This window comes from Propithecus coquereli, unplaced genomic scaffold, assembly GCF_000956105.1.
Source record: "Propithecus coquereli isolate 6110/MARCELLA unplaced genomic scaffold, Pcoq_1.0 Scaffold224, whole genome shotgun sequence".
Lineage (NCBI taxonomy): Eukaryota > Metazoa > Chordata > Mammalia > Primates > Indriidae > Propithecus > Propithecus coquereli.
In genome coordinates, this window is record NW_012147634.1 from 1,250,412 (window position 1) to 1,264,682 (window position 14,271).

The 14,271-nt window shown below is 44.5% G+C and overlaps 1 protein-coding gene across 1 annotated transcript in view; it reads right to left on the bottom strand.

Annotated features, from left to right (window-relative positions):
* Positions 1-9,245, bottom strand: part of FBN2 (fibrillin 2) — a 288,365-nt gene extending 279,120 nt beyond the window's left edge. The window contains exons 1-4 of the mRNA XM_012645034.1: positions 8,561-9,245; positions 7,671-7,753; positions 2,769-2,867; positions 1,611-1,706 (exon numbers count right to left, since the gene is read on the bottom strand). Of these exons, the coding sequence (XP_012500488.1) occupies positions 1,611-1,706; positions 2,769-2,867; positions 7,671-7,753; positions 8,561-8,814 (532 nt within the window). The 5' untranslated portion in view covers positions 8,815-9,245. The remainder of the gene's footprint in view (positions 1-1,610; positions 1,707-2,768; positions 2,868-7,670; positions 7,754-8,560) is intronic.
* Positions 9,246-14,271: the final 5,026 nt, after the last annotated feature.

The following is a 14,271-nucleotide window of genomic DNA, read 5'->3' on the forward strand; positions in this document are numbered from 1 at the left end:
AGAGAAGACAGTCTTGATCTTAGGGAGCTGGGAGAGTTGAAGAAACCTAAAGAAAACACAGCCCACTATGCAAAGGACCCTCACAGGAGACGGAGAATGTGAAACTGACTCTGGCAAAGACCCCAGGCCCTAATGACTTGGCCAACCTGCAGGGGTTCCATGCACATTCCTTCCTGGCTGGTATCTGACCTGCCCCATCATCAATCTTTACTCCCCTCAATAATTCCCTCTCTCCTTCCTGCAGCCTTTCTTCTCCCATATTATCTCCACAACCTAGTCTATTCCTGCTGCTCAGACATTTTGATGGGGGCAGAGTCAAAGCTTCCCACAGCTGTGACCTCCAATGAACACAAAGGTATGAAGGTCATTACAGCAAAGAATGCTCGGCTCTCTGACACAGCACATACCACAGACACTTCCAACCTGTAGCCAAGGGCCTTCAAACGGGAAGTTTCTCCCATATTTAGAGTCAGTTATTTAGGAGCTGAGACATTTATCTCAATTCCCACAATTGAGTTCTCTCTTTGAGCACAAAGGCTGTGGTGCTTTACTGCTCCATGACCGGATGTATAAAGACAAGAAGAGAGTCCACGAATACCTGGGATCTAGCTATTAACATTCATGCCAATGTGCACATGTATCCTTCGCTAAGGAGAGGTCCCCCAAGTTTCAAAAAGATCCACGAGTCCCAATAATGTAAAGAACATTTTCTACAGAAGCCAACTAACTTGATAATTGTTTTCCTTCTCCAAATTGCCTTTTGACATCCATATATTATGACCAGCATCTCCATTAGTACTCCTTATAAATGAACATAGTGTCATATATCATCAGGGTGCCACTCATTTTAGGCAAGAATGTGGTTCCCTACATGGAAGTGGTTATTACTTCCTAAAATGTACTAGAGTTTTTGATCACCAATAACTTTTCAGTGATGAATTCTCATTAAAATATTATTTTATTTCAAAGCCCCCTCCACTCCAGCAGGTAGATATTTAGACTAGGCTTAGGTAAGACACAAAGCGCCCCCACCCAGATCCTAAACCCAGTGAAGGCTGGAGATTGGGCATTGCCACACAGTTACCAGTCATGGCCATAGGTATATACTGTGTAACTCTGAGCCAGTGAGAAACAAGTGTTTAGGCCCTTTCACCCCACACCCACCTCGGACTATAGCATACCTCAGCTGAGTATCTGTCTCTCCCGCAATCATTAACTAAGACCATAAACCCAGAAATACCAAAGGGAAAGGGAGAGAAGACCTAGGTACCGGGACTTCAGCGATGCTGGGAGAAGTCTCATGGCCACATAAAGGGTACAGGGTACCCAAGAGGTCTGAGGTTGCATTCTCACTCAGCCGCTGATCTGCTGAGTGTTCTGGAAAATCACACAGCTTCTCTGTGTTCAGTTTTCTCATTGGTAGCATAATATAAAGGGACTATATTGGAATGTTCTCACGATTAGAAATTCATTTGTAAGGTATGGCTTATTACATAAAATTGCTTTTTCAAAGGATCAAAGGCTTTATAAAATCTTAAATTGTGACTTAATAATAATACCCACTAGAATAACTATTTCTAATAAATAAAGTCTATACTGATGTTCCTTACGTTGTCCACAGTAAGTTCCAATATATCCCTTCTGGCACTGGCAGTGGTCCTCGGCACACGTCCCGCCATTCATGCATCTCACACTGCACTGCTGAACTGCAAAGAGCAACAACAAAAAGCTCAGAAAATGGCAGATTATAGTCAAAGAAAGTAAAACTAGAGTTTTCATCAGGAGTTTCGAAAGAAGATAATGACATTTGTTGTATGAATCTTGACTCTTACTCGTGAGTCAGAGAGACTCTGCATCACGTTTGTTTAGGGAAATAGGGAAATTTTGTAGAAAGAAATGTTTAAAATATAATAATCACACGAGTCTAAGGCAGATTTAAAGCAGTTATTTAATTATTGAGCAATTAAACAATATCTGCTTCTGCCTTACTATAATGTTATCTTAAACACTGGCCTAAAAGATTAATCTTGAGTCTTAAAAACCCAACAATTTCTAACTGGTTCATGAATAACAGAATCTTAGTCCACTGTTACAGTTACCTTCCAGAGTTGCTGGGAGTTAATATGTGTAATGCAAAATAGGCTAATATGTGTAAAGTATCTAGTTCGTATTCAATAAATATCTGATGTCTTCCCAATTCTCCTTCTCCCTCAGATAACCCACAAAACAGGACATGGGCTGCGTGGTTAAGCAAAGGCAATAAATATAGCCTAGTGTTTCAGACTCCAGACTTAGGTATCAGAACACTGAATTCAAGTCTATGTTTCCCTGGGAAATTTACTTAACTTATGTGTGCCTCACTTTCTTACGCTGTAAAATGGGGTCATAACGGTATCTCATAACATCAGTGTGAGAATTAACTAAAGTAATATGGTCAAACACTTAAAATAGCACCTGGAACATAGTAATAACCCAGTTAAGCTATAGCTATTATTCCAAAAGAATTACTTCTCCACTAAATCCTGGCTCTTCTAATGCATAGACATATAGTTCCTGGACCAGAATTAAAGCATTTTTTTCTTACTGAAAACCATTACCCATTTGAGGCAACAACTAAGCCACCAAAGATTTTTACTCCAAAGATTAATACAGACCTAGTTTGTAAGGAAAATAATCATAGATTTATATCCTCTTTGAAAAGGACATTTAGCATTTACTCAAAACCTTAAGGAAAATGAAGCAAACAAGATCGCATATAAGAAACATACTTGATTTTGATCCACAGGTTGGTGATATTTGGCCGCTGGAACACGTACACATGTTAGGACGGGAGCAAAATCCGTCTCCACAACTATTTCTACAAATTGCTGTAGAAAGCACAATAGGAAAGCAAATGAATAATTATATAATAAGCCATAGTTTACAAAACAAGAAAGCTATATTTAAAACAATAAAACCAAGATATAAAATATGTGATGTAAAAATGACTAACTTCAGGCTGGGCGCAGTGGCTCATGCCTGTAATCCTAGAAATTTGGGAGGCCAAGGCGGGAGAATCGCTTGAGGCCAGTAGTTTGAGACCAGCTTGAACAACAAAGTAAGACCTCCTTTTCTACCAAAGATGGAAAAATTAGCCAGACATGATGGCGCGCACCTCTAGTCCAAGCTACTTGGAGACTGAGGCAGGAGAATCACCTGAGCCTGGGAGTTTGAGGTTGCAGTGAGCTATGATGATGCCACTGCACTCTAGCCTGGGCAACAGAACAAGACTCTGTCTTAAAAAAAAATTAAAAATAAAAATAAAATAAAATCTCTAACATCAGATACACAACAAAATTACCCATTGCAGACATGGGAATAAGTCTTGTAAGTATCCTTATGAAAATGTGCAAACAAATGAACCTAGTTCAAATTCCATAACCCTAATTCTTTAACACTATCAATACAGGTTGTCTCTTCCATTCAAGACTGAGATTTTAAATGCAGAATTCACCAAGAGAAGACAGTCTTGATCTTAGGGAGCTGGGAGAGTTGAAGAAACCTAAAGAAAACACAGCCCACTATGCAAAGGACCCTCACAGGAGACGGAGAATGTGAAACTGACTCTGGCAAAGACCCCAGGCCCTAATGACTTGGCCAACCTGCAGGGGTTCCATGCACATTCCTTCCTGGCTGGTATCTGACCTGCCCCATCATCAATCTTTACTCCCCTCAATAATTCCCTCTCTCCTTCCTGCAGCCTTTCTTCTCCCATATTATCTCCACAACCTAGTCTATTCCTGCTGCTCAGACATTTTGATGGGGGCAGAGTCAAAGCTTCCCACAGCTGTGACCTCCAATGAACACAAAGGTATGAAGGTCATTACAGCAAAGAATGCTCGGCTCTCTGACACAGCACATACCACAGACACTTCCAACCTGTAGCCAAGGGCCTTCAAACGGGAAGTTTCTCCCATATTTAGAGTCAGTTATTTAGGAGCTGAGACATTTATCTCAATTCCCACAATTGAGTTCTCTCTTTGAGCACAAAGGCTGTGGTGCTTTACTGCTCCATGACCGGATGTATAAAGACAAGAAGAGAGTCCACGAATACCTGGGATCTAGCTATTAACATTCATGCCAATGTGCACATGTATCCTTCGCTAAGGAGAGGTCCCCCAAGTTTCAAAAAGATCCACGAGTCCCAATAATGTAAAGAACATTTTCTACAGAAGCCAACTAACTTGATAATTGTTTTCCTTCTCCAAACTGCCTTTTGACATCCATATATTATGACCAGCATCTCCATTAGTACTCCTTATAAATGAACATAGTGTCATATATCATCAGGGTGTCACTCATTTTAGGCAAGAATGTGGTTCCCTACATGGAAGTGGTTATTACTTCCTAAAATGTACTAGAGTTTTTGATCACCAATAACTTTTCAGTGATGAATTCTCATTAAAATATTATTTTATTTCAAAGCCCCCTCCACTCCAGCAGGTAGATATTTAGACTAGGCTTAGGTAAGACACAAAGCGCCCCCACCCAGATCCTAAACCCAGTGAAGGCTGGAGATTGGGCATTGCCACACAGTTACCAGTCATGGCCATAGGTATATACTGTGTAACTCTGAGCCAGTGAGAAACAAGTGTTTAGGCCCTTTCACCCCACACCCACCTCGGACTATAGCATACCTCAGCTGAGTATCTGTCTCTCCCGCAATCATTAACTAAGACCATAAACCCAGAAATACCAAAGGGAAAGGGAGAGAAGACCTAGGTACCGGGACTTCAGCGATGCTGGGAGAAGTCTCATGGCCACATAAAGGGTACAGGGTACCCAAGAGGTCTGAGGTTGCATTCTCACTCAACCGCTGATCTGCTGAGTGTTCTGGAAAATCACACAGCTTCTCTGTGTTCAGTTTTCTCATTGGTAGCATAATATAAAGGGACTATATTGGAATGTTCTCACGTCTCTTCAGATCTCAAATGCTATAAATCCAAGCCCACACTATCCCACCATTATTCTACCGGTCAAAATGCTGTTCATAGCATCATGTCACAATAAATAAATTAATAAGCAAACTTTTTCATTATTTCATACTCTAAGAAAATTTTTAAAAGTGCTAAGTAAGTTAATTCCATCCTTTTGGAAACAAATATTTGGAACTTTGGGAGTACTTCAGTGATCTTTTCAGGCTACAACTAAGGACAATAACAACAAAACATACAGAATCAAATCAAAACTCATTAGGTTTCCAGCACTTTGAGAAATACATTTTCCTTTTAATATCTTTTCCTCATGAAACCTGGTCAAAGCCAAACAGATTAAAATTCTAAAAGTTGACCATTTTTATATCTTTCTACATAGAATGCTGAGGTATAAATGTACGAAAAAATTAATCTTTGGTCCTCTTTGTGTTTTACTTCTTCTTTGTAGACTTCCTCAGAGCTTTTCTTCTGATAAATGGTGAGATACAGATAAATTCAAGAAATATATTAATAAGTTTATTAATTCATTATCAGAAAAGCCTGGAATTAAAATTCTTGGTTTTGTGCTTATAATGGTTTTAGTTTGCTTATTACCTCCATATATCATCATTTTAAATATCAAAATAATTGAACAACAAGATTGAATGCAGTCTGTTAAAGTTAGTTGAGATTCATGCAACAGAATACAAAGGTATTACATTCTCCCTTTATTTTGTACCCTATTTTATTTTCTCAGGTATTTGAATTTTTTAATGTGCTAATAATACATATTTTTGTAGATACCTGTTGACACAAGTGTTGTAAATGTTTCTCAGAGATACAAGGATCATTTCGAACTTTATAGATTTCTGATACATGTAATTTCGATGTATCTCATAAGCACCCAAGTATTTCAAGTAGTAGCAATGCAGGCTACTGAAGTCATTGTTATACTGAGATTTTCAAAGCTGACCTTCTAAACAAGGGCACAATGTTACTCAGAGACCAAAAGTATTTAAAGCTAACACTCAGTGGGCCATACATATACTTCTACTGCAAATATTATGGAAGGCTCTGCTCTCTGGAATTCCCATTCCACACTGATCCAATAAAATCTGACTTTACAGATTTTCAACACATACCATAAACCGATCCCTTCTCCTCGGCTGCTCTCCAACTCAATAATGGCAGTCACATTCATTACATTTAGTGAGTCAGACTTTCCGCAGTGCCTAAGTCACTCCCAGCTAGTATGGCAGGTGTGTGGTGAGTGACGTTAGCTGTTTCAGGATTCTAGAAAATCATGTAAGTTTAAAGCAGCCACAATAATGGGCAATGCCCTACTTCCCTGAAAGAGTGAATGTACCCTCCATTAATGCCACACATATGACTTCTATGTTGGAAAGAAAACAATGCAATACTCTCTCCTTTTTAAAAAAAATAAAAGGAAAACCTTATAATCAGAGGGTTTATTTAAAATGTTTATGAATCACTTTAAAGAACACAGTTGTTTCTTATTTTTGCTTCATCACTGGAGATCGTGGGATTTTAGGTAGAAAAAATTAGGAAGAAACTAGTCTTTCCAACACTTGAGATTTCATTCCTTTTTAAAAACTGCCCAGCAATAACATTAAGGGTCTATCTCAAACCCACAAAACCAATAACTATAGAGTCAGAGATGCCACTACATCCTTATTATCCCTTGGCCAGTGTGTCTTGCCCTTTTTCTCTGTTTTCAGTTGCATAATTATTTTTTTCCCTGGAGAACATGGAGGTCAACTTAAAGTCAAGACTGGCTCTAAATGAATGTGCTGTCTATGATACCTGGCTTTCCTCCCAACAAGACAAACCTGGCTGTGCTCTACAGGCACCCAGCGGAAGGCCAGTCACACTTCAAGTCACATATTCACAGGCATGTTGAAGAAGACATCCCAGAGTCCATGACTGTGAGGGTGACAACTAAGGAGCTCTCCAGATAGAACTTGGAGAGATGGGTATACACTTTGGAAACTGAGTAAAATAATTAAAACTTTCAAGGTCCAATATGCAGAGCTTTTCAAGTTCTAAGATTCAGACTTTGGAAATCTACTGTACACTATGAAATTTGGGGTCTGGAACCCCTAAATTTAAATGTCTTCTAAAAAAGAAAAAAAAAAGTCAAGCCACCTGGAAGAGTCCTCTCCTTTAAAAACGTTGTTAATTTCAGTCAACTCTAAATCCATGAGAGCACTTCTTTCGTATCTAGGTTACTGGCTGCTGAGATGAAACCAGAGATAATAAAGTGGTTTGGTATAAACTAAGAAAGCTTGATCTTGCTAAGGCTTAACCTCAAGCAGAGTCAAAAGCCAGATTCTTTACGTAGTAACATTGTGGTCTTATCTAGACTTTTTTAGGGAAAAGTCAGTTTGAGTTATCTATGGAATTGCTTTACCCCCCTGTTCAGTTTGTATTAATAGACAACGAAAGATAAAACTTCCAAGTCTCTTTGAAACCTTTATCACCATTGCCCTTCAACAGAGTGTGGAAGTGAGGACTAAACTGAGGCATTCCGGCTGCTGCTTCCCCACCGTTCTGATGGGGCTGTGTCCCGATTATCACTGCAATGTGGCCACTTGATTCTAAATGCAACTGTGTGTCCAAACGGCTGAGTGCAAGAGGTTGGCCGTGAGACAGGGCCCAGCCTGCTGCCCCAAGCTGCCATCCCAGCCAAGCACTCACGGACAATGCACTGGTTTCCTCCAGGGAGCGTCTTCCATCCCGGGCAGCAGTAGGAGTGGAATCTGGAGCCGCACACGTTGGGCCTGCGATGGACAAGGCGGTCACATACGTACGGAGGAGGATGCAGTAACACATACGCGGTCTTCGTAAGCAAAGCCCGAGCGAGAAGATTGCAAGACAATACACAAACCAAAACTACACTTCAAATTCTTGGGGCTGGGGGGGGGGGAGGTGTGGAAGCAAAGGGGCCGGACGCTGGAATGCGGGAGGGTGGAAACGTGTACGCACTCCCTTCCATCTGTCCTCCCTTGCCTGCCTTTTTAAAGAGAAAAGAGACATGGAAACATATAATTTGCTACTATTCCAGCCTCCAGATGCAGAGAACAAAGAGAACATTCCGTTTCGAAAATCCTTGTCCTTCTTCCCACCTCCATTCCTCCTCCTCGACCAACGGTTTCTTTGGCCCCGACGTGTCAAGGAAGGCGCGGCGGAAGGTGGGGAGCTGGGCCGAGCTCGGGTGAGCCGTAAGCCCCGCACACGGCCTCAAACAAAGGCTCCGGAACGGCGCCCCCGACGGCGGGAGCGCACCCAGCCCACCCTCGGCCCAACACGGGAACCTGTCCCCACCCCGCGGGCGCGGCGTCTGCTCTGCGGCCCGCACACGCCCCCCCACCACCCTCCGCCCAACCCCCGAGGGAGGGCTCTCGGCCGGCCGAGCCGCGGGGTGGGGAGGGACGGGGGGGCGTGCCTGGGGGTCTCCGCGTCTCCCGGCGAGGGGCCGCAGCGTTAGCCGCCAGAACCCGGGTCGGGGAGGGGGTGGGACGGAAGGCGGCCAAGCCGAGGTTTCCCCCAAGCCGGCCGGCCGGGCGCGGGGCCGCTCGCCCACCTACCCTCGGAGCACGTCCTGCTGTCCTCGCCTGCGGACGCGGCTGGCCGCCGCAGCACCCTCCTCCCGGTACTCGGGCGCCGCGAACCCGCCTTCGGAGCCCGCCGCTGCGGGCCGGACCTGTTGCGGCGGCGGCTGCGGCCGGGGAGGCTTGGGCGGCGGAGGCTGGGGCTGGCCGGCCGTGCCCTGCGCCCAGAGCGCCACGCAGCCCAGCCACACGAAGTAGGGCTGGAGACACAGCCGCCGCCGTCTCCCCATCGCCGGCGCCAAGAGCGCGCGGCCCGAGACCCGCGGAGAGGGAGCGAGCACAGACGAAATCTGCGCGGCCCGGAAAAGAGCCAGGGTCTAACAAGCCCTTCGTCTGCTCCCGGGACTCCCCTGGGCTCGCGCTCCCTGCTCTAGCGGAGTCCGGGACCGAGCGCCGGGCCCTGGCCGCCGGTGGCGCGGGACGCCGGGCGCGGGCTCTAGCGCAGTGGGCGGCGGGGAACGTCAGGGGTGCAGCCGGCAGCCCCGCGCGGTCCACGTTGCATCCCCCGGGCGACGGCCCCGGGCGACTCCAGGACCGCCAGCGGGCGGGGGCGGGAAATTACAAAAGTAACCCGAGCAGCCCCGGCGTAAAGTTACAAAGAAAGTGCACCTCAAAAGAAAAAAGGGCCTGCACGCAGCGCCTCGGCGGATTCCCGTGCGCTGGGGCACAGGTCTTGGAACGCTGCAAAAGTCACCAGAAAGAAGCAGGCAAGCAAACAAAAGTCGCCCCCCAAAGAAGAAGAGGGTCTCCTCTGGACCCGCCCGGAGCCCCACGAGGCAGGGACGCGCGGGGAGCGGCTGCGGAGCCGGGCGGCGGTGCGCGGGGCCGAGGCGAGCGACCCGCGAGAGGGAGGGCGGGAGGCTGGACGCCGGGGAAGATGCGGCGGAGGAGGGCGCGGCGCGGGGGTTTTAGAGGCCCGGCGGGGCGCGGGGCGGGCCGGCGGGCGGCCGCTGTCAGTGGGGGCCGGGGCGCAGCCGTCCACACGTGGGGCGCAGCCCCGGCCGAGGGGCCGGCTCAGAGTGGGCGGGGACAGAGTAAGGGGGCGACCGCGTGGGGAGGAAGGGGTCCGAGGGCTGGGGGAGGGGAGGAGGAAGGAAGGCGGGCAGGGCGAAGGGAGGGGAGAGGACGGAGATTGGGGAGAAGGGGGGCGAGCCCGAGGGGAAGGCCGGGCTGGAAGCGGGACTTGGAAAGAGGGATTGGCGAGCCCGGGTGCGAGAGGAAATGAGCGGGGGATGGGGGCGAGGTTAGGGCGAGGAGAGAAGTGGGAAAGGGGAGGGAGGGCCGAGGGCCGGGCGCCGAGCGGAGGGGGTCGGGGGCCGGCTGGAGGGGCGAGGCGCTAGGCGGCTTTGCTTCCCGTCCCGCTCGGTTGGCCGCTAGCTCTGTTTTGACTGCCTGTGCAAAGCGAGCAGACGGCGGAGGAGGGGGCGGTTAGGGACCGGATTTGGGAGCGGAGGCAGCAGCCCCTTCCCCTCCCCCTCCGCCCTCGCCGAGCCCTGCATCAGGGACTAGGGTCTCTAAACGCGCCAGGCTTGGCTGGACCGGCGCCTGAACTTCCCCGCCAGAATGAGGATGAGAGGGGTCCCCCTGCAGGGACTCGGACCCTGACCCGGGATGGGCGGATTCGAAGCTAGCTAGGAATAGAGGCTCGCCTGGGAGTTGATTGCAGCCTCAGTCCGAGGAGGCCAGGCCCTGCCCATTGCCCTCCCGCCCCCACTGCCCCACCGGGTTTGGCGTCAGTCTGCGGGACCCACAGAGGGGCTAGGCGTTTCCAGCTTGAAATGCGCCCTCGGCCGCCAAGAGGCAACTCGCGCGACCGCAGGGGGCGTAGGCAGTGCGCCGGCGCCGCAGTCCTGGGGAGTCCGCGCGGGGGGTGTGCTCCGGAGTGACTGACCCCTGGCAGGACTCTGCCTGGATTTGCATCCAAGGAGGGGTTAGAGACCCAGGACTGTCTTGGGGGTTGGGGTGGCGGCCAGGTGGGTAAGTGGGGCTTGGAGAATAACCTTGGTTCCTGGCTTAGACCCTCTTCTCATTAATGATTAAACCTAGCAATTGGTGCAACGCTCTGTACCTTTAGAGTGCCTCTGCCCGCCCCAGCTCTGGGGTCTTCTTTTGTGGCCCGATTGTCAGTGAGGTCGCTGTGCAGCCCTGGTCATTTCTCATTCAGTGAAATTTCATAATTAAAAAATCAAACAGCTCTGAACACCCGGGATGACCAAGCACAGTTTGAAAAACGGTCCAAGAGAACAGTGTCTGGATTATTTAGGCCTAGAAAACCTTATTTTAAAGAAAAAAATATATGTATTTACATATATAATTTTCCTTTCCTGACACAAATTTGCCCAGGTGTGCTACTTGACAGCCGAAATTCTCCTCCAAGAATTGGCAGAACTCTCTCCTTTATTCCCCCACTGTAGTCAAAGCGTCTTAAGGTGGTACCCCTTCTTGTAATATTGTCAGAAAGCAGAAGAAAAAGTAGGAGTTACATAATTTCATAACACCAATTTGTTAAATCCAAAGAAATTAGAGCAATAGAGTATTTTTCATGTACTCTGATACAAACAAATGACATCATTTTAACTAAAAGAGCTAAATAAAGCAACTGTCTCCTGAGTTAAAGCAGTGTTTTAATCAAACCATTTAAAAAGTCCTGTATATGGTTTTTCAGTTACTATTTAAATGGCTTGATGGTTCCTTCTTGTCTAGCACATTAAATCTAAATGCTCTAAAATTGCATGTACCTTTACCCTTGATCCAGCAATTCCACTTTTAGTAATCTATATAAAAGATACATAGACCAAAAAAATGAAAAGATGGATGCATTAGGCTATTTATTGAAACATTGCCTGTAATAGCAAAAGACTAGAAACACAAACATCCCCTCGATAAGGAACTGGTTGTATGTCGTTTGATCCATTCAGTGGAATATTACACAGTTGTACAGCAGGAATGAGGAGGAACTCTGTATACTCCTATGGAGTGATCTCTAGCATATACAGTTCAATTAAAAAAAAAAAAAACAGAAACAAGATGCAGATAGAATAAGCAGTTCATTGAGACAGAAAGCAGAATAAAGGTTACCAGAGGCTCAGGGTGAGTTACTGTTTAATGAGTATAGAGTTTCTCTTTAGGATGATGAAAAGTTCTGGAAATAGATAGTGGTAATGGTTGCACAACATTGTGAATGTACTTAATGCTACTGAATTGCACACTTAAAATGGTTAAAATGGTAAATTTTATGTTATGAATATTTTTCACAATATTTTTTAAATGCAAGGTGTAGGATATCATCTATTGTTTGCCACCTTTTGGGGGGTGTGTTATGTATTTTTTTAAAAATAGAAGTATGAAACAAATCTAATAAAAATGGTTATCTATAGGGAAAGGAGAGAATATGGGGGAAGAGACAATAATGGAAACTAAACCTTTCTAAATGTAGTTAGTTTTATAGTTCTAACTTTGGAGCCACATATATACATTATATAATGTAAAAAATTAAATTTAAGAAGAGCAGTGCTAAAAATCAAAAATAAAGTAAAACAAATTAATCCGTCCCATTAGTGGCATAACCACAGAGAGAACAATTACTCAAAATAATGTTTAAACACAATATTTAGACTGCAGGGTGCATCTTTGGTGTGGTATAACTGAAAAAAAAAGGGAAACACAAATCTGAAATTGAATTCAGTGGTTGGGTGTGTGTGTGTGTGTGTGTGTGAGAGAGAGAGAGAAAGAGAAAGCACAAATATTAATCTATATTGTTATCATTAGAAATCATGATTTCAGCATAAGAAAAAAGAAATTAAATATAAAACAAAAAGTAAAAACCTTGTAATGTTCAATTGCATTAAAATGTCAGTACGAAATCATGTCCTTTTATCTTTCTAAAAAGTATGCGTTTTCTAGTTTGATCCCTGTAAAGACAACCCACTGTAGTGACAACCCAACAGCAATAAACACCCATTGTGAACCGACTGTGGTTTCTAGGTGCCAGTTCTCAGTAAAAGGAATCAGGCTCCTTAGGTAAGTTTCTGATTCCTGGTCTGGCGAAAGAAACGTGTAAGGTTGGTCTGGACTATATTTCTTGTCATGACTAAAAGCAAAGAAATTATAAGACTATTAGGGTCATGTTAAGAGGAAACCCGAGCTAACTTGAAAGAGATCCCACTGGATAAAGCTGGGAAAACTTGAGCATGAAAAAGAAAAATGGAATGCAAAAGATTGAAATATATGAAATGTATAAATATTGAAGAGTTCTACATGATACTTCAAACACAAATTAGTTGGCCACTTTTGGAGATTATTAAGGCACACCTCATTATTTCAAAAACATTGATAAATAAAATAATGAGACAATTATTCTGCCTTTGCTGGACAGACTCAGAGAAAGTGTTTCTTTAAAAAAAAATCACAGTTGTAAATGCAGGAATGATAGAATTAGAAAAATCACAAATTTGTAAACCCTAATGAAATAATGGACCTAGGTGACAGTTATCAATGACTGCTAAAACCATTAGGTCAGAGGTTATCACCTGGTAGCCATTTTCTCCCCAGGGGATATTTGGCAATATCTGGAGACATTTTTTATTGTCACGACAAGGCAATATGTGGGAGTGGTGCTGAGAGTATGCTGCTAAACATTCCGTTAATGGAGTGCATGGGACAGTTCTTCATAACAGGGTCCAAAATATCAGTTTCTTTGAGAAGCCCTGCATCATGTGAGCAGTCATGGGGAACTTTATAATGAATGAGTCAAGCTGTTACCACCAGAACCTACTGATTGTTAACTTGTGAAAACTAAGAAAACTAGATATTGTATTTCTATTTATGTGGTACAATAGGAGGCACATAGACCACCTATGAAATATCTTTGTCAAAAAAATTAAGGCTGAATGTAATGATACCTCTACATTTAACTTGGCAGTTTCCAGGATAGTGAATCATGAAACATATTAAATAATACCTCAAGAATATAGATAACCAGATCTACCATGTGGCATATATCACGAGACCAAGTTTCTTCAAGTAAAAGGCATGGATAGAGGAAAGGAAAGGGAACTATTTTGGTCCAACAACCAAAAGAAATGCTTGTACCTTATCCCTTACCTGGGATTTTGATATCGCTGTAACAAGTGTAAAATGAAATTTTTGATGTAATCAGGAGGAGATTAAAGCCTGATTATTAGATATTAAAGATTTATTTTTATTTCTGGGCATGTGACAATGGTATCGTGGTTATATTTTTATTTTTTTAATTATTTATTTCAGCATACTATGGGGGTACAAATGTTTAGGTTACATATATTGCCTTTGCCACACCCAAGTCAGAGTTTCAAATGTGTCCATCCCCCAGACAGTGTGCACGCACCCATTAGGTGTGTATATACCCATTCCCTCCTCCCCTCTCCCAGCTGCCTGACACCTGGTGAGTGTTATTACTACATGTGCACTTAAGTATAGATCAGTTAATACCAATTTGATGGTGAGTACATGTGGTGCTTGTTTTTCCATTCTCGTGATACTTCACTTAGTAGAATGGATTCCAGCTCTATCCAGGACAACACAAGAGGTGCTAGATCACCATTGTTTTTTGTGCCTGAATAGAACTCCATGGTATACGTATATCACATTTTATTAATCTACTCATGGATTGACGGGCATTTGGGTTGTTTCCACATCTTTGCAATTAT